Genomic DNA, 20,822 nt, shown 5'->3' with positions numbered 1-20,822 from the left:
TGTCAGCATACCAGTCTATAAGCCGCAGGTAGCAAATTAGCAATAAAAACAATGTTTGTGGACCTTATTTTCGTGGATATATTTTGGCCGGACAAAAACCTCTAGCTTCGCCTCTTCCTCTCTGCTGTACTGTCTTCATTCATACTGCACTGTCTGAGTCAGTCCCAGTTCTGTCTTGGCCAATCATGTACTGTAAGGTAGTTCTGTACAACTAGAATATTGTCCTCAAAAAACAGGAACGTTTCAAACCTTCTGGTTAGAAATATCAGTAGTGACTGTATTCAGCATTATTTCAGTGTCTCACAATTATTAAATAACCATTTCAGAAAGGAAATGATTTGTTCTGAGCACTTCCTGGTTGGAGTATTCCATTGCAAGAGTAAAACATCACTCATCAAGTTTTTTACACTTGTATTTACATTCCTACAACCAGCAGAATTGTCCAGTGTCAAAAGAAATTAGCATTACGAAGGCAAAGCTTACAAATACATTATAAATTGAGAAAAGTTCACATTCCATGTCCTTCTTGTTCATAAAAATTCACCTCCTAATCAATAATACTAAGAAAGGTAACATCTTCATGTAGCCCTTGTAATCTCACCACTACTGCTCTGAGTTCCCTCCACCCTCAACTCCTCTAGGACCAAAGAAACGCTTTAAACCCCTCAGAGAATAACAAAATATCCTGCCAATCCCTCCATATGCAATCTGTCTGTCACAAAGAGTAGCCATCCTCAATATAGACTGGGTTTTGACCTGTACATGGACCTCTTGCCTTTCTTTTCACAACAGTATGATTGCCATTGATTTAGTGCTTAATTGCTCATCCTGAAATAGTTAATTTAGCAGATCCTGAATTCTATCAATTGTGATGCCTTTAAGTGGCATGATTTTTCACCTGTTCTTTTTCCTTTGAAGAACTGAGGTCATCCTCAGCTGTCAGTCTTGTTGTAAACAGACCCATTTTAAAGCAGATAAGGATAGGTGAAGCAATAATCAAGGAATCAATAGTCAATAGGCAAAATCATCATCATGGATCAGACGTTGTTGGTCCAGCATAGTTGGACATCACTCTCTGTAGTCTCTCAGCTTTCTCTCTGTAGCTGTGGCGTCTCTAGACGTCGTAGAAGAGGCGAACCAGGTGATAGCGGATCCCGAAAGCCAACACACTCCCCAGTACCTGAGACGGAGACAAATATGAATTATGCGTTAAAGGTTATTCAAAGATATCTTAGAATTGCTCACAAAGGGGCTTCATATACACTACATTACCAAACTGTTGCCACAAAGTCAGAAGCAAAGAATCATCTATAATGTCATTGTATGCTGTAGCGTTAAGATTTTCCTTCTCTGTAACAAAGGGGCCTAGCCCGAACCATAAAAAACAGCCCCAGACCATTATTCCTCCTCCACCAAACTTTACAGTTGGCACTATGCATTGGGGCAGGTAGCGTTCTCCTGGCATCTGCCAAACCCAGATTAGTCCTTTGGACTGCCAGATGATGAAGCGTGATTCATCACTCCAGAGAATGCGTTTCCACTGCTCCAGAGTCCAATGGCAGCGAGCTTTACACCACTCCAGCCGATGGTTGGCATTGCGCATGGTGATCCAAGGCTTGTGTGCGGCTGCTCGGCCATGGAAACCCATTTCATGAAGCTCCCAATGAACAGTTCTTGTGCTGACGTTGCTTCCAGGGGCAGTTTGGAACTCGGTAGTGAGTGTTGCAACCTAGGACAGACAGTCCCGTTCTGTGAGCTTGTGTGGCCGACCACTTCCCGGCTGAGCCGTTGTTGCTCCTAGACGTTTCCACTTCACAATAACAGCACTTATAATTGACCGGGGCAGCTCTAGCAGGGAAGACATTTTACGAACTGACTTGTTGGAAAGGTGGCATCCTATGACGGTGCAACATTGAAAGTCACTGAGCTCTTCAGTAAGGCCATTTTACTGCCATCTATGGAGATTGCATGGCTGTGTCCTCTTTTATACAGCCTGTCAGCAAACAGGTGTGGCTGAAATAGCCGAATCCACTAATTTAAAGGGGTGTCCACATAATTTTGTATATACAATGTACCTTAACTTATTGATAAAATTATAACAATATGGCAATTTTAGCAGACTAAGCGACTTACAGAACTGTCAACATTGACAGTGATACATATGTCACATACATAACATGTATGAATTACATAACATGTATGTGACAGCCGATGTGACTAAGACCTTTAAACAGGTCAACATTCACAAGGCCGCAGGGCCATACGGATTACCAGGACGTGTACTGCGAGCATGCACTGACCAACTGGCAAGTGTCTTCACTGACATTTTCAACCTCTCCCTGTCCGAGTCTGTAATACCAACATGTTTTAAGCAGACCACCATAGTTTCTGTGCCCAAGAACACTAAAGGTAACCTGCCTAAATGACTTCTGACTTGTAGCACTCATGTCTGTAGCCATGAAGTGCTTTGAAAGGCTGGTCATGGCTCACAACACCATTATCCCAGAAACCCTAGACCCACTCCAATTTGCATACCGCCCCAACAGATCCACAGATGATGCAATCTCTATTGCACTCCACATGGCCCTTTCCCACTTGTACAAAATGAACACCTATGTGAGAATGCTATTCATTGACTACAGCTCAGTGTTCAACACCATAGTGCCCTCAAAGCTCATCAATAAGCTAAGGACCCTGGGACTAAACACCTCCCTCTGCAACTGGATCCTGGACTTCCTGACGGGCCGTCCCCATGTGCTAAGGGTAGGTAACAATACATCCGCCACACTGATCCGCAACACAGGGCCCCCTCAGGGTTGCGTGCTCAGTCCCCTCCTGTACTCCCTGTTCACTCATGACTGATCAAGACAAAGGAGATGATTGTGGACTACAGGAAAAAGAGGACCGAGCACACCCCCATTCTCATCGACGGGGCTGAAGTGGAGCAGGTTGAGAGCTTCGAGTTCCACCAACAAACTAACATGGTCCAAGCATGAAGAGGGCACGACAAAACCTATTCCCCCTCAGGAGACTGAAAAGATTTGTCATGGGTCCTCAGATCCTCTAAAGGTTTTACAGCTGCACCATTGAGAGCATCCTGACAGGTTGTTATGGCAACTGCTCGGCATCCGACCGCAAGACACTACAAAGGGTAGTGCGTATGGCCCAGTACATCACTGGGACCAAGCTTTCTGCCATCCAGGACCTCTATACCAGGTGGTGTCAGAGGAAGGCCCTAAAAATTGTCAAAGACTCCAGCCAACCTAGTCATGGACTGTTCTCTCTGCTACCGCATGGCAAGTGGTACCGGAGCTAGGTCCAAGAGGCTTCTAAACAGCTTCTACCCCCAAGCCATAAGACTCCTGAACATCTAAACAAGTGGATACCCAGACTATTTGCATTGCCCCCCCTCTTTTACACCACTGCTACTCTCTGTTGTTATCATCTATGCATAGTCACTAATAACTCTACCTACATGTACATATTACCTCAACTAACCGGTGCCCCCACACATTGACTCTGTACCGGTACCCCCCTGTATATAGTCTCACTATTGTTATTTCACTGCTGCTCTTTAATTACTTGTTACTTTTATTTCTTATTCTTATTTTTTAAAACTGCATTGTTGGTTAGGGGCTAGTAAGTAAGCATTTCACTGTAAAGTCTACACCTGTATTCGGCGCATGTGACGAATACAATTTGATTTGACTCAGAAATTAGACCTGTTGTCAATACCTGTATGAGCAGCATGATGGTGGTGAGATCTCTCTCGTGTGTGGGTCCCAGTATCTTCAGCACCAGGTTTATTAAGGTCATGTTGTTGCACTCCACAAACTCATCATCGCCCTCCTGTCCACGCTTCACTTCCAGCACCCGCAGCATCTCTGCCACCTGATGGGTGAAAAATAGCACAAACAGCACATTATCCACTCAAGTCAAAGCTTTCTTTCATTCATATCAATCTACCTGACCCAAGTCAAACATTTGCACTGATTCCACTCTTTTGGACAACCAAATAAATGTCAAATTCATACCCCAACATGTGCACATATTGATTACCTGTAAAATAAGATTTCCCAATTTGGAGAGGTCCCTCCTTTTGAATTTAGACCAACTCATTCCTAGTTTTCCTGTGTCTGGGTTCAGTCTTCATGCATCAGGCAAATTTAGGAGGGAAAAAAAACAATGAGGATCACTTTTATAACAAGGGATTATAATCTGAAAAGAAAAGATCATGGAATTGTATCAAAAGTACTATACGATATGTATACTATATCAATGCTATCATAGGAGTGAGGGAGATAAAGCTGAAGTGTTACCTGGGGAGGCGGTGCCTGGGACAGGGTACTACATGGAATAGCTGGGGTAGTGAGTAGACAAAGTTGACCACTTGAGGAATGAAGAAGAGCAGCATGGTTTTGCTGAAGTGCCCCAGGATTCCTACCACTGCGAAGGTCATCCCCGCAAAGTAGCAAAAGGTGTCTCCCACAAACACGGATGAAGGGTACCTGTAGTAAAGGCAACACATGTAGTGCATGTTGGCAATAATTTACAACATGCTTTATAACAACATAAACAATAGCCGTGTCTGAATACCTATACTTGCATTCTAAATAGTAGGCATTTTAGGTATGCAAAAAAATAACGTTTTATAGTAAAAAAAAAAAACGAGTTTGCTTAAATGCCAGGATATTATACTCATTTCGGTTTTTCACTTAGTAGAATTAACTGCACACTTTTGAGGAAGAGAATTGTCTTTTGACATCAGCTGATAATGAGATAAGAGACGCACTGTACCCAAATGAACAAATGGCGGTAACGCGCAATTGCACATTAGATGACACACTCTTAGGATGGGTGAGCCTAGTACAGTGCCTTCAGAAAGTATTCACACCCCTAGACTTTTTCCACATTTTTGTGTGTTACAGCCTGAATGTAAAATGGATTAAATTGAGATTTTGTGTCAATGGCCTACACACAGTACCCCATAATGTCAAAGTGGAATTGTTTTTAGAAATGTTTACAAATTAATAAACAATTAAAAGCTGAAATGTCTTGAGTCAATAAGTAGGCAATGTGTGTCAATCTAACATAAAGAAATCCATCAAAATCTGTCAGTTTAAGATAGAGATATGCGTTTTTTTTTGCATGGGCTGTGTCTCAATCCACCACATCTGCCTATGTTGGCCTTCCGCATCTGCAGTGGAAAGGGGCCGAGGTACAGCGGTGTTTGTCAGACCATTAGAGATACCGAAAATCGTTCTTCTCACGGGAACGTCTGTAGCGTCCGAACGGTTTGGCCTACAAAAAGAGGAGACTCTCGAACACCATGGTGTTCTCCGTTTTGCACTACTACCCCAACAAGTCTCAGTGGACTCGTCTGAAGGTAACTAATACAAATGAATGGAAATATGAAGGTAGTTTTGTGCCCCAAAAAATAAGGGGTTAAATATGTGTCCAAAAAAACGTTAATATTTCCTGAGCTTTCTTATATCTCCTAGATATAGGACAGACACTTCAAAACCTAATTATTTATTTTGTGACTTTCTTTTTTGCCATTTCTGAATGTGTTTCTATGGGCTATAGTAGTAAAAGCCAAATTCAATATTTTATCAAAACATGTTCTTAAAATATTTGTTTTGATACTTTTGATACAATTCTACATGAAATAGCTAAATGAGCCATGGTATGACCATCTTAAAACAATTCCATATGTTAGCTTAGTAGGACCCCCCCCCCCCTCCCCAACGGCTTAGACTTTTAGAGGTTAAAACCTGTTGGGGACACCCCTTCCCGTTGACAAGATACATGGCGCGAAATTCAAAACAGCAAAAATCGAATAATTTCAATTTCTCAAACAATCAACTATTTTACACCATTTGAAAGATAAACATCTCCTTAATCCAACCACATTGTCCGATTTCAAAGAGGCTTTACGGCAAAAGTATAAAGTTAGATTATGTTAGGAGAGTACATAGACAAAAAATTACACAGACATTTTCAATGCAAAAAAAAAGCAGAAAACCAGCTAAAATGATGCATTAACCTTTGACAATCTTCATCAGATGACACTCCTAGGACATTATGTTACACAATACATGCATTTTTCGTTCTATCGAGTTCATATTTATATCCAAAAACAGCATTTTACATTGGCGCGTGACGTTCAGAAAATGTATCTCCCCCAAAACTGCCGGTGAATTTACAAAAATACTCATTATAAACGTTGATAAAATATTAAACTGTTATTCAAAGAATTATAGATTAACATCTCCTGAATGCAACCGCATTGACAGATTTCAAAATAACTTTACTGGGAAAGCACACTTTGCAATAATCTGAGTACTGCGCTCAGAAAAATACACTAGGCAATACAGATAGCCGCCATTTTGGAGTCATCTAAACGCATAAATAACATTAGAAATATTCACTTACCTTTAATAATCTTCATCAGAAGGCACTTCCAGGAATCCCAAGTCCACAACAAATGTTGTTTTGTTTGATAAAGTTCATAATTTATGTTCAAATAACTCCATGTTGTTAGCACGTTCAGTAAGCTACTCAAAATGTAGGACGCGCGAGGAAAGTGTCACGACGAAAAGTAAAAAAAAAAATCTATTTACGTTCGTTCAAACATGTCAAACTTTGTATAGCATCAATCTTTAGGGCCATTTTAACGTGAAACTTCAGTAACATTTCAACCGGACCATTCCTGTGTCTTGAAAAACGTTTTGGAACTGAGGTTCCTCCCTCATGAACGCGCGCCAATGAAGTGATGTCCTTCCCTGGGTAACCAACTTCCCAGCCTTCTCATTCGGTCTCTGTTCATCATAGCCGCCTCAAACAACTTTCTAAAGACTGTTGACATCTAGTGGAAGCCTTAGGAAGTGCAAAACGAATCCTTAGTCACTGTGTGTTCCATTGGCAATAACTTGAAAATAGTACAGCCACAAGATTTTCATTTCCTGCTTGTATTTTTCTCAGGTTTTTGCCTGCCATATGAGTTCTGTTATATTTACAGACACCATTCAAACAGTTTTAGAAACTTCAGAGTGTTTTCTATCCAAATCTACTAATAATATGCATATTCTAGTTTCTGGGCCAGAGTAGTAACCTGTTCAAATTGGGTACGTTTTTCATCCGCACGTGAAAATACTGCCCCCTAGCCCTAACAGGTTTTAACATGATTTTAAAATGACTCATCTCTGTACCCCACACATACAGTTAATTGTAAGGTCCCTCAGTCGAGCAGTGAATTTAAAACACAGATTCAACCACAAAGACCAGAGACGTTTTCCAATGCTTCGCAAAGGCCACCTATTGGTAGATGGGTAAAAATAAAAAAAGCAGACATTGAATATCCCTTTGAGCATGATGAAATTATTAATTACACTTTGGATGGTGTATCAATACACTCAGTCACTACAAAGATACAGGCGTCCTTCCTAACTCAGTTGCTGGAGAGGAAGGAAACCGCTCAGGGATTTCACCATGAGGCCAATGGTGACTTTAAAACAGTTACAGAGTTTAATGGCTGTGATAGGGGAAAACTGAGGATGGATCAACAACATTGTAGTTACGCCACAATACTAACCTAAATGACAGAGTGAAAAGAAGGAAGTCTGTACAGAATAAAATTATTCAAAAACATGCATTCTGTTTGCAATAAGGCACTAAAGTAAAACTGCAACAAAAAAATGTGGCAGAGAAATTAACTTTATGTCCTGAATACAAAGCATTATGTTTGGGGTCAAATCCTACAACACGGAGTACCACTCTTCATATTTTCAAGCATGGTGGTGGCTCCATCATGTTATGGGTATGCTTGACATCGGCAAGGACTAGGGAGTTTTTTAGGATAAAAAGAAAGGGAATAGAGCTAAGCACAGGCAAAATCCCAGAGGAAAACCTGGTTGTCTGCTTTCCAACAGACACTGAGAGACAAATTCACCTTTCAGCAGGGCAATAACCTAAAACACGAGGCCAGATATACGCTGGAGTTTCTTACGAAGATGACATTGAATGTTCCTGAGTGGCCTAGTTAGTTTTGACTTAAATCGGCTTGAAAATCTATGGCAAAACTTGAAAACAGCTGTCTAGCAATGATCAACAGCCAACTTGGCAGCTTAAAGAATTTTAAAAAGAATAATGTGAAATATTGTACGATCCAGGTGTGCAAAGCTCTTAGAGACTTACCCAGAAAGGCTCACAACTGTAATCGCTGCCAAAGGTGATTATAACATGTATTGACTCAGGGGTGTGAATACTTATGTAAATGAGATATCTGTATTTCATTTTCAATACATTTGCTAACATTTCTTAAAACATGTTTTCAATTTGTCATTATGGGGTATTGTGTGTAGATGGGCGAGATTTTTGAAATTTATTTAATCAAATATGCCTTCAGGCTGTAACACAAAATGTGGAATACGTCAGAGTATGGATACTTTCTGAAGGCACTGTATATTGATATTTGTTGCTTAGTGCATTCATTTTTACTAAACAGTGCGTTCTAAATAGTATGTAGTACAATTAGTACAGAGTATGTCATTTTAGTAAGCAGTAGGCAAGACAGATTTCAGACACGGCCAGTGTCTCCAACTCACCAGTTGTGGTAGAAAAGTGCTAAAGTTGTGAAGAAGAACGGGAGCATGAAGTAAAGGGAGAAAATGTGGTCGTCTCTGTAGTCTCCTGCAAAAGTCAAAAAGAATGTGCACAATTACATCCACATTTCTATATATTAGACCAGGAAAGGTTCCTTGATTTATTGATTTTTTTTACATTTGGTAGGATGTGTAGACACATAATTGAAGCACTGAGAACAGGGGATATTGATGAAAGACAGAAAAACACCACTTACCACCAAGCTCAAGCAGGTTGAAGATGATGATGGAGCCAGAGATGAAGAGTGCCTGTCCTGACTCGATGCCGTTGATGCCTGCCAGGATGTTGATGGCATTAGTACAGAAAACTGCCAGCATGCCCATGTAGACATAGTAGAGAATACCTACAGAGAAGAGATAACATCAATCAGCATAAGATGTACAACAAAGCATGGAGGATGACTTACAATGTTAATGAAATTGATACAACACTGCCAGCGGGTAAAACTGGTTGAAATGATGTCATTACAACGAGATAACAAATAAATATACTGTTTGTAAAGTAGTTGGAATTTATATAATTTCAACCAGCTTTGCCTGAAGAAACACTATGGATATTTCTAATCCAGCTCTCCTGTGGCTGTGTGCAAACTAAGTGGACCTTCAAGAGAAATTTGCATTGTGCCCAAAGGAAATATGTGATACAGATGACGTTATGTTTGCCTCTCCAGTCATTTTTACTGTGACATTCACTCACCCAGATCCAAGTGCATCCCCAGTAAGAGCCTGAAGGGCTTGGGCACCACAATGACAGTGTTGCCGAAGTTGGTGAAGTAGACCATGAGCAGCGGCAGGGAGGCTATGGTGGGCAGCAGGAGCTTGTGTCTCCAGCGCAGGTTCAACACGTCATCAGCGAAACCCAGGAAGATCATACAGCAGATGGCGAGTAGAGCACCGATTAGCTGGACAAACTGGTCAGGACAGAACAAGCAGACAGAAATGTTGAGCAATGTCAGCCTGTCACGTTACGAATGTTATGTGCTACAGATCCTGAAACAGGCCAGAGATACTTTGTCTGGGATTTTCTTGTCTTGCAGTCTCTGATTTTTGTGTATCGTGTTTTGTGTGGACTGCAGGAAGAGTACCTGTTGCTATCGATGGGTTAGCTGATGACGCCACAAAAAACAATTAGCATGCTTCAATGGGGCAGAAGTCCATGTGTTGTTGGGATTCTGGATGGTCAGATAGCTAGCAACAATGACAATAAGCTGCTATGTGGGTACCGTAGGTGGCTTGTTTTAGCTAGTTTTATCTTGTTCTTGATACCATCTCTTGTTTTAAGGTGTTTTGACTGATGTAACGTCTATGCTAAAATTATCTAGCTAGCTAAACAACAACTACTGATGTATGAGCGAAAACGATCTATGCCAACCCCCTCTGTTTTGCACCATAGTGCACTTGTCAGTTCTCTTTCGTAACGGGTTGCCAAATTACTTCATATCAAAGATGTTTAAAGTCACACCACCTGTCACTATAAAAGGCAGTGTGGCGTGACATACATCAATCAGCATAAGACGTACAACAAAGCATGGAGGATGACTTACAATGTTAATGAAATTGATACAACACTGCCAGCGGGTAAAACTGGTTGAAATGACGTCAAATTGGTGGATTCAACTATTTCAAACACACCCGTTGCTGAAAGATGTATCAAATCGAGCCCACAGCCATGCAATCTCCATAGACAAACACTGGCAGTAGAATGGCCTTACTGAAGAGTGACTTTTAACAAGGCACCGTCATAGGATGCCGCCTTTCCAACAAGACAGTTCGTCAAATTTCTGCCCTGCTAGGGTTGTCCTGGTCAACTGTAAGTGTTGTTATTGTGAAGTGGATACGTCTAGGAGCAATAACGGCTCAGCCGCTAAGTGGTAGGCTACACAAGCTCACAGAATGGGACCACCGAGTGCTGAAGTGCGTAAAAATCACCTGTCCTCAGTTGCAACACTCACTACAACGCCATTGGATTCAGGAGCAGTGGAAATGCGTTTTTTTGGAGTGACGAATCACGCTTCACCATCTGCCAGTCCGATGGACGAATCTGGGTTTGGCGGATGCCAGGAGAACGCTACCTGCCCCAGTCATTATGGGGTATTGTGTATAGATTGATGAGGGGAAAAAACGATTTAATCTATTTTAGAATAAGGCTGTAACGTAACAACATTTTGAAAAAGTTAATGGGTCTGAATACTTTCCGAGTGCACTGTATATACTCTATTCTAGTCAATCCTCATCCTATATAACTAATGCTGTACACACCTTTTCTATTTATATACTGTCCATGTCTATACACACCATCATATACATTTATATTCCAGACTGTCATTGCTCGTTCTGATAATTCTAAATTCCTTTCTTTTTATGTTTTGTATTTGTGTGTATTGTTAGGTATTACTGCACCGTTGGAGCTAGAAACATAAGCATTTCGCTGCACCTGGGATAACATCTGCAAAATATGTGTACGTGACCAATAACATTTAATTTGGGAGCTAGATCTTGTCCTACGATCACTTATGAGATCACCATTTCAGCCACGGTTTTCACTTGAGCTATGTGAGCTCTCAGTCAAGAATGCCTTTCTATTGGCTATTGTTTCAGCCAAGCGTGTTAGAGAATTACATGCGCTTTATTCCCATCCTTCATGCCTCACATTAGCAGAAGATGGATCTAAGGCAGTGCTTCGGCCAAATCCAGCATTCTTACCTAAGGTGCTTTCATGACTAAACAGCCCTTAATCATAGCGACATTTCACCCGCCTCCCCACAGAAGAGTCGTGAGTTGCATACACTTTCTCCGGTTAGGGTATTGAGTGCCTATCTTGCTGCAAAAAATAACTGTTCATCAAACAGAACAGCTTTTTGTGTGTTATGAGGAGAACACCAAAGGGCACGCTGTCTCAAAGCAGAGATTGGCACATTGGGTTACGCTGCAGCAGGAAAACCAACTACAGACGGCGCGGTAGCACACCAGGGGTATGGCCACTTCATGGGCCCTGTTGAGAAGGGCCTCCCTGGACTCTATCTGTGCTGCTGCAAGTTGGGCAACACCGATGACTTTCATGAGGTACTACAGAATCAATGTTATGTCCACACCATCAGTGGGGTCTGTGGTTCTGGACACGGCACGCTCTCTCAACACAGATAAGTGAGCATACCGTGAACCTTGAACCTCATGTTCTAAGTTCTAACTTTCAGCTTGCTTATACAGTTGTATACCACCGTTGTAATTCTGTGGTATCCTTTTGGGTAATTATATTCTATTGTATGCAACTCACGACAGGAGAGTCGTGAGTTGCATACACTTTGTCCGGTTAGGGCATTGAGTGCCTATCTTGCTGCAAAAATAACTGTTCATCAAACAGAACAGCTTTTTGTGTGTTATGAGGAGAACACCAAAGGGCACGCTGTCTCAAAGCAGAGATTGGCACATTGGATTACGCTGCAGCAGGAAGACCAACCAGAGAGCCGTGGTAGCACACCAGGGGTATGGCCACTTGGAAAGAGAACGTTGGGTTATGGATGTAACCTTGATTAGAGTAATGGGTCGCCAAGCTTTCATGTCATTCCTCCGCCTCTGGGGTTCAAGTGAAGTAATAGACAGTATGTCACGCCACACCGCTTTTATAGTGACAGATCACGTGGGTACAGTAAGGGTGTGGCATAACTTTAAACATCTTTGATATTAAGCTTCCCAATCACATCGCTAAACAACCAAACAGTCTATTGCAACAGCTAATGAGGATACAAATAAACAAATTAATAGACAGAATAATAGGTACAGTATAGTTAACTCCCCCAGTTCCCTCACCCACCTCATTGTGTGGGAAGCCAGTGCACTGCTCTTCTACAAAGCAGCTGAGGAAAGGCACTGGGATGAAGCAGAACATGATAATGAGGAACACGGTCCCACTGATGACGCCCTGAGACTCTGGCCTGCAAAGAGGAGAAATTAAAATAAGTCAGGACAAAACCACAAACAACAAAAAACGAGCCAATGTAAAATAGATTAAAATAGGCTAGTAGATCATTGGTAAACAATTTATATTGATAAACGTACACTTCCTTCTTGTTCGTTTTGTTCAGATCGATCCCATAGAGCCTGGCTGAGATGAAGTGGTCTTTGAAGGCTGGAATTAGCTTTAATGTGGCCAAGGACCCAAGTGCAGACATACACCCGTTGATAACAAGGGGTAGGACAGGAATTGGCGACATGTTTTCTGGATATTCTTAAGACTTGCCTGGATGAGGTTATATCTGATACCTATCTAACTACCTGTGTTAGATAGCTAGAGATATGATAGTTAACTTGCTAACTAGCTGAAGCCAAACCTCAAACTTTGAGCAAGCTAGCTTACACTGTCAACAACCCCACATAATGTATCTTCATATTGAGCGAATGAACTTTAACAATAGTAGCTAGAAACTAAAGTTATGTTTATCTGGCAAGCTAGTTAACAAGCAAGCTAAATGACCTGACAAGTAGCTAGCTGGTACAGACTGTCTCTCTTTGCATCATCAGCATTTGCAGAATCGTCTACCGAAGAATGTGTCTAAAGATTTTTCAAATGATAGAAATCGCGAAATGACATGCATATTATCTGAAAAATACAGCTTGCTAAAACGACAATCCCTATATTCTCAGTTCTTTCCTAGTTTATAGCGCAGTAGTTCCAAGTCGAAAGGTGGGACAACCATAGAGAATGCTAGAGAGTGCATCGCTATGTACTATTATTATGGCGTCTGTGAGCGCACAAGCAGCGCTATTGAGGCAATCTCCATTTTGAAGTAGTCAATGTTCTTCTTCACAATTGGCTGATCCCTCCTGATGACCCGGTTGGACATGACTCCAACATGGTCATCAGGAAGGATCAGCCAATGAAGTTGGAAATACCACCCAGTTGACTACATTAAAATGGTGGAAATTACCTTTTAGCTACTAGATGCCTTTATCATTCTCTATGGGGACAACCGAAGTTCCACGTCTACTTCCGGTTATGTGAACTGCTAAAACCCTGGTAAGGTTATTATTAATGTGACAACAACTCTCTTCACAATTATTTCTCACGTAATTGGTTTCACAATCTATCAAAATTAGACCTCTTCATTTAGATCGAAAATGGGTCTTAATCAGTTTCAGACGGACGCATTACAGGGTAACACGGAAGTTTGCTGTAACTCTTCTTCGTTTCTGAATGTATCGTAAATCCGATGACGTTGTATACAATGACACTTACTCAGTGGCGGTTGTAGCTTGTATGGCTCCCTGGGCGACCCCCCCTGCAGCGCGCCCCCAACCCCCCAAAAAAGCACCATTCTACACTAACTGTAATTTTTATTCAGACATTTGGAACAGCACAAATAAATAATCATAACATTTAAAACTATATAAATATGAATATATCTACAAAAATAAGACTCATAAATATCAAAAAGAAGTAACAAAGACAAATAGAAACAAATTGTATATAAATACAAATTGAAAAGATAATCTAATAATTACACTTATCCTATTGCTAACAAAAAACACAAATAAAACTACATTTCACAAATCCTATATCACACAAATAGAATAACACACTTATAAGGAAGAGAACCTGATTATTACACTATTGCACTTCAAACAAGAAACACACAAAGTAAATTGCATTGAATTACTAATTGCATCAGTACTGTACAAAGTTAGAGGTGCGCTATTTGTTAGCACACCTTTGTTAGCGCCCCCCCCCCCATACCTCGGGCTTCCAGTGTTGAGACCTGAGGTCAACCTACCCCCGCCCCCCTCCCCATCTCGTACTTCTGAGTGGGAGACCTTCCCAGGCAGTAGCCTGCCTAGCTCACAAACTAGAATCAGGGCGCCCACTCCGACCAGGTTAATTGACCCACAGTCCCACACGGTGACATGATATCATTGATGTAACTTGCAAATGAGCGATAGAAAACGGATCGCGCAAATGTCACCATTCGGAATATTTATTTAAATGTGTTTATTTATTTATTTTGTGCGGGTGCCCCATGCCGCCCCCGGCAAGATGCCGCCCTGGGCGGCTGCCCATGTCGCCTATGCCTAAATCCGCCACTGCGCTTACTGTTGGACTGTATGAGCAGCAGTAGGTGCGACTTTTTCCTCTCCTCTGGTAATACTTTAGTTAGTTTGCATTATTATCAGGTTGTTGTGTTGTCAATTTATGACTGGCATAACGGGATCGCTATATTCTCCTCCATTAAAACATGTTACACATATTCTTGTACAAGCCTTCATTTCTATAAAATGTGCGCATATGCCTGACAATGGCTGAATGCCATGGAAAGTTCCAATCCTTCCACCAGCAGTAGCGGTGCGTGGGTAAAATCACTGAGGAAGCCTAAAAAAAAGCCATATGACAACCTACAGTTGAAGTCAGAAGTTTACATACGCTTAGATTGGAGTCATTAAAACTCGTTTATCAACCACTCCACTGTAACGCCCTGGCCATAGAGAGGGGTTTTTGTTCTTTATTTTGGTTAGGCCAGGGTGTTACATTGGGTGGGCGTTCTATGTTCCTTTTCCTATGTTTTTGTATTTCTTTGTTTTGGGCCGTGTGTGGCTCCCAATCAGGCACAGCTGAAGCTCGTTGTTGCTGATTGGGAGTCACACATAAGGAGCATGTTTTTCCTTTGGGTTTTGTGGGTAATTGTTTCTGTTAGTGTTTGCACCTGACAGGACTGTTGGCTGTCGGTTTGCTCTTTTCTTGTTTTTGTATAGTGTTCTTTCTATAATATTAAATGATGAACACTAACTCCACTGCGTTTTGGTCCACTCTCTCTTCAGACAGCCCTTACATCCACAAATTTCTTGTTAACAAACTATAGTTTTGGCAAGTTGGTTAGGACATCTACTTTGTGCATGACACAAGTAATTTTTCCAACAATTGTTTACAGACAGATTATTTCACTAATAATTCACTGTATCACAATTCCAGTGGGTCAGAAGTTTACATACACTACATTGACTGTCCTTGGAAAATTGCAGAAAATTATGTCATGGCTTTAGAAGCTTCTGATAGGCTAATGGACATCATTTGTGTCAATTGGAGGTGTACCTGTGGATGTATTTCAAGGCCTACCTTCAAAATCAGTGCCTCTTTGCTTGACATCATGGGAAAATCAAAAGAAATCAGCCAAGAATAGAATTGTAGACCTCCACAAGTCTGGTCCATCCTTGGGAGCAATTTCCAAACGCCTGAAGGTACCACATTCATCTGTACAAACAATAGTACGCAAGTATAAACACCATGGGACCATGCAGCCGTCATACCGCTCAGGAAGGAGACGCGTTCTGTCTCCTAGAGATGAACGTACTTTGGTGCGAAAAGTGCAAATCAATCCCAGAACAACAGCAAAGGACCTGGTGAAGATGCTGGAGGAAATGGGTACAAAAGTATCTATATCCACAGTAAAACGAGTCCTATATCGACATAACCTGAAAGGCCACTCAGCCTGACTCAGCTACAAACCTGACTCAGTTACAACAGCTCTGTCAGGAGGAATGGGCCAAAATTCAGCAAACTTATTGTGGGAAGCTTGTGGAAGGCTACCCGAAACGTTTGACCCAAGTTAAACAATTTAAAAGCAATGCTACCAAATACTAATTGAGTGTATGTAAACTTCTGACCCACAGGGAATGTGATGAAAGAAATAACATCTGAAATAAATAATTCTCGCTACTATTATTCTAACATTTCACATTCTTAAAATAAAGTGGTGATCCTAACTGACCTAAGACAGGGAATTTTTACTAGGATTAAATGTCAGGAATTGTGAAAAACTGAGTTTAAATGTATTTGGCTAAGGTGTATGTAAACTTCCGACTTCAACTGTATATATATATATATATATATATATATATATATATATATATATATATATATATTTATATATTTTTTTTTCTTGGTCAATTTTTGGGGGAAGCCTGGCTTCCCTTGTCATCCATGAATACACGCCACTGTCCACCAGGAAGAAAAGGTGATAATGTATCATGTTATCATGTGCCAGTAACCATGTCAGTAGGCTATCATATTTCGTAATTGTCTCTCGGTGTTGGGGCATTTGATTGTCGCTGCCAGGACAACCGTAAAACAGTGCAGGTTCCGGTCAAGGCACACTGATCTGAAGATTAAGCATTCTAATTATATGGACATAACATGGACCAATAAAAGACCAGTTCTCATTTTGTTCTGAATTTTTACAGTAATTGACTCCATCTTGGCACTCCCCCATTGTAAAAAATATTTTGTAAGTTATAGAAATGCATTTATTAATGTCTACATTCATTTTTTGCCATATTTATTATCTTACAAACAACTTAATGTATGGGCTACTTTTAAGGTATACAATGTGAGCTAAACATACACCAACAAATATAAAAAAAAAAATTTCCTTGGAGTATCATTTTTGAGATGACTAATGTTACTGTCCCCACTACAACAACAAAAAATACATGTCCTTGAAACATGTAATTGAAATACTGTAGAATTCCATTCATTCCATATGGAGGCCTGCTTCTACTGGGAAGTGCCAATATGGCCGACCGGCGGCTTTGAAAAGCCTTGAAATGGCCGATAGTATTTTTTTTTAGTAAAATTTTTAATTTTATTAACAACAAATCAATACAGAGAGTACATGAGGGAACACAAGTATTTATAGATTATATACAATGGACAATTGAGCTAGGGGGTACAATATCACATTACACAAAGACCTTAAGGGACATACATACACTTATAATTCTAACAGCTTTTTTGTTAGTAGAGTATTTAATTGTCTTAAAATACAGTTCAATTTATTTTGTAGGTTAAGAAAATTTGTTTTTTTGTTTGTAAATTTACATTTGTGAATATGAAATTTTGCCAAAAGAATAATGAAATTAATTACATAAAAATGTTCCAGCTTATTCCTATCGTAGGTAAAGAATCCAAGCAGCACATCTCTCCACAATAGTGTAAGACCTTCATAAAAGTGTTCAATTATAAATCTACTGATGTCTTGCCACAGTTTTCTTACATGAATACAATGCCAAAAAAGATGCAACACTGTTTCTGGGTGGTCATTACAAAATGAGCAATTTGAGTTGATGTTTTCCTTAAACTTCTTCATATAGTGGTTGGCAGGATAATATTTAAGAATCATTTTAAAGGAAACTTCCTTCATTTTGTTAACAAGTAGGTATGTGTGTGGCAACATCCAAACTTTTCCCCAACAGATATTATCAATAAATCCATTCCAATAAGGCATGACATAAGGTATAGATACAACATCCTGCTGAAACAAGGTTCATATCGCTCTGTTGTTGAATGGACCAAAAGAGAAACAAATATTTCCTACTGATGAGTCAACAGGGTCAATAGAAGGTAGGCTCTGAGGGTCAGGTCTTGACAAGTTCCTGAATAACATCGCAACACCTGAGGGAATGGCATCTAAAACAATTGCAAAATCTTTAGGTGTTACAGGGACCTTGTAAAGTGATAAGAATTCCTTATAACTGAGTAAAAGACCCTCTGCATTTACCAGTTGGCTCACCAATAGGATATTATTTACCAGTTGGCTCACCAATAGGATATTATTTACCAGTTGGCTCACCAATAGGATATTATTTACCAGTTTGCTCACCAATAGGATATTATTTCGGAACCAATATTCTAAAAATAAATAAGTATTTTTATACAATATGTTCCGATTATTCCATATATAATATCTGTGTGGAGAGAAATTGTGTTTATAAATTAAGGACCATGACAAGAAAACCTGCCGATGAAAAGCAGAAAGTTTCACTGGAACTTTGTCAACATTATAATTGCAAAACAACATGAAGTTAAGGCCACCAAAAGTAGAGAAGACATGATGAGGAATAAAATTCCAGATAGAAGTGGGTCTTCTTAGGAATTGTTTTATCCAATGAAATGGCCAATAGCAGCAAAAGCAATCCAGGGTTGATATACATCATTGGTGCGCGCCCAAGGAGGACTTGCCGAAAAATAAAATGTTGTTTGGCCCTTTAAATGTATGGTTCAGAGTGGTTGGGCACGCGCTGTTTGTGCGACTTGACAGTTTATCAGTTCCTGCGCAATAGCGTACCATTGCCGAATTTGTACTGGATCAGATGATCGGAGGGCATGCAGGCTATACAACAGTTGATATCCAATCATGCAACTTATTGAGGATATAAATAGCAGTTGCACGTTAATCGGGAAACGGCACAACCGCTGATCATGACAACAGAAGCACATTCGGATGACGGACTCAATGTATCCCGCTGTTACCGATTTCTTGCTGTCGATGCCTCCACTGACTTAAATGGTGGCGCTGTCAGATCCGACCTTTCGTGAATTACACTGTAGGCTAATTCCGTGTTTTACTATTTTAAAGGCTATTGCAATAGGATACACTCACTCTTCAATCAAGAGCAATAATATAGCACCAGCATTTGTTTTATTTATGCATGGTTTATTCTACTGTAGAGTTACGTAATGTATGTGGTGTTACTAAATATGGCAACCTTTTGATATGACGACGCAATGTGCCTGCAAACGCACATGCAGCGTTTTGCATGTGACTACAGCCTATACTGCCATACGTGCACAGCATTTTAGTAACGCACAGTTGTAATTACAGTTTTCATGCATTACAAATCAAACGTGTGATTCTTGTCATGGCTAGATCTATTCAGGCAGAGTTCATTTCAAATGACCAACCTAATTCATCCAATCTTTCTTGAATATTTCTTAATAGATTATTAATAAATATGCTCTTGAAATATGTAGACCTAAATGACTCATGAATGACTGTTCTCTGGCCCTCCACCCCTATAGGCATACAAAAGAAGACCCAAACTTAATCCTCCAGTCTGATGATATGAGAAGCCCAAGAAGGTCTGCATGATGATGGAGATGCTCCAGTACATCAACTGGCTGTGCCTGGTGGGTCTTTTCCTGGCCTCCCTACTCATCGTGTTGGCCTGGCTGGTCCAGTACTCCCTGGCCGTACTACGCCCCAGGAGCCCCAAGTCACACACCCAGGGCTGGGGTGCCACATCCAGCCTACTCCCACCTATCACCCTCTCCCACCGGACTCAGGCTGGGGGTGTGTGGGGCACCCTGCTCAAGCTCTGGCTCGGACGGGATCGAGGAGGAGCAGCGTCCCAGGCCGGGGTGAAGGGTCTGCTCACGTCCCTGTTCTCCTTCAAGTGTTTCCGGGAACATTGGCAGAGGGCTTGGGTCAAAGTGCTCAATGAACAAGCCTGCAGACATGGGGTAAGTTATTTTTGTTGTTGCTCCTGGCCGTTCTATGGCAAGATTTACTAATTCATTAGACGTGGAAGAAATCATGTCCATAAGAGCATTGCGCATCAAAACCCAATATATAATTAGCCTGTTACAGATTGCTTGTGTTGACATTAACTGTCAAGCAACACAGCAGCAGTTGCAATGTTGAAATCTGAAAACATTGTGCCATAATGTGTGTCTGTGTGCTGTAAGTATGTGTAGGCACTGGTATCTCCATCATTCCAGGCAGCAGGCAGGGAGGCGGGCAGTGCTTCTCATTGTTGGAGTTTTGTGTGGGAGTTTGAGTGTCACGATAAGCAGGCGAGAGAGAGCGGTTATTGTGTAACAGCACTGAATCAATCCACATGTGAGTGGTGAGACCATAGAGATGTGTTATAATATGTTCGACTTATTTCTGTGGGTGTGAGACAATCCCACAAAGCCCAAAGTATGAACCTTCAGCTGTGTCCCAAATGGCACCCTATTCCCTACATGGTGCACTATTTTTGACCGGGGCCCATAGGGCTCAGGTCAAAAGTAGTGCACTATGTAGTGAATAGGGTGCCATTTGGAATGCTGACCATATGTTATTGATTATATAACTATCCCCTTTTCACCTGTATGGAAACACAGAGACAGTGGTATCAAGGAAAGGGCTGAAATAAGCAGCCACTCTCTCTGATGAATGTATGCACTCAAATGGATGCCTATACACAATTTCTCTATCTTCTCTATTACTGGGTAATGCACATCCACTTTCAGTACAACGTCCGAGCCTAGAAAACCCTTTGATTTCTCCCTGTCATGCCGCCAGTCACAAAGAGACAGTCTACCCCCTACTGTTGTAAGTCCTGTGTTTGCGG

The 20,822-nt window shown here is 40.9% G+C and overlaps 2 protein-coding genes across 3 annotated transcripts in view; one reads left to right on the top strand and one right to left on the bottom strand.

Annotated features, from left to right (window-relative positions):
• Positions 1–394: 394 nt before the first annotated feature.
• Positions 395–13,403, bottom strand: dpagt1 (dolichyl-phosphate (UDP-N-acetylglucosamine) N-acetylglucosaminephosphotransferase 1 (GlcNAc-1-P transferase)). Its single transcript, XM_029701709.1, has 9 exons — positions 12,720–13,403; positions 12,475–12,595; positions 9,361–9,574; positions 8,861–9,007; positions 8,607–8,691; positions 4,320–4,508; positions 4,060–4,147; positions 3,736–3,891; positions 395–1,180 (listed from the first exon to the last, which is right to left on the bottom strand). The coding sequence occupies exons 1-9, from the start codon at positions 12,872–12,874 to the stop codon at positions 1,115–1,117; spliced, it is 1,221 nt and encodes a 406-aa protein (XP_029557569.1). The 5' UTR covers positions 12,875–13,403; the 3' UTR covers positions 395–1,114.
• Positions 13,404–18,749: 5,346 nt separating this feature from the next.
• Positions 18,750–20,822, top strand: part of c2cd2l (c2cd2 like) — a 44,897-nt gene continuing 42,824 nt past the window's right edge. For both annotated transcript variants that reach the window (XM_029701708.1, XM_029701707.1), the window contains exons 1-2: positions 18,750–19,031; positions 19,507–19,947. In XM_029701708.1, coding sequence (XP_029557568.1) covers positions 19,573–19,947 — 375 coding nt within the window. In that variant the 5' untranslated portion in view covers positions 18,750–19,031; positions 19,507–19,572. The remainder of the gene's footprint in view (positions 19,032–19,506; positions 19,948–20,822) is intronic.

This window comes from Salmo trutta, chromosome 19, assembly GCF_901001165.1.
Source record: "Salmo trutta chromosome 19, fSalTru1.1, whole genome shotgun sequence".
In the NCBI taxonomy this organism is placed as follows: Eukaryota; Metazoa; Chordata; class Actinopteri; order Salmoniformes; family Salmonidae; genus Salmo; species Salmo trutta.
The sequence above is the reverse complement of the archived record's forward strand: the minus strand, read 5'-3'. Positions and strand labels throughout refer to the sequence as shown.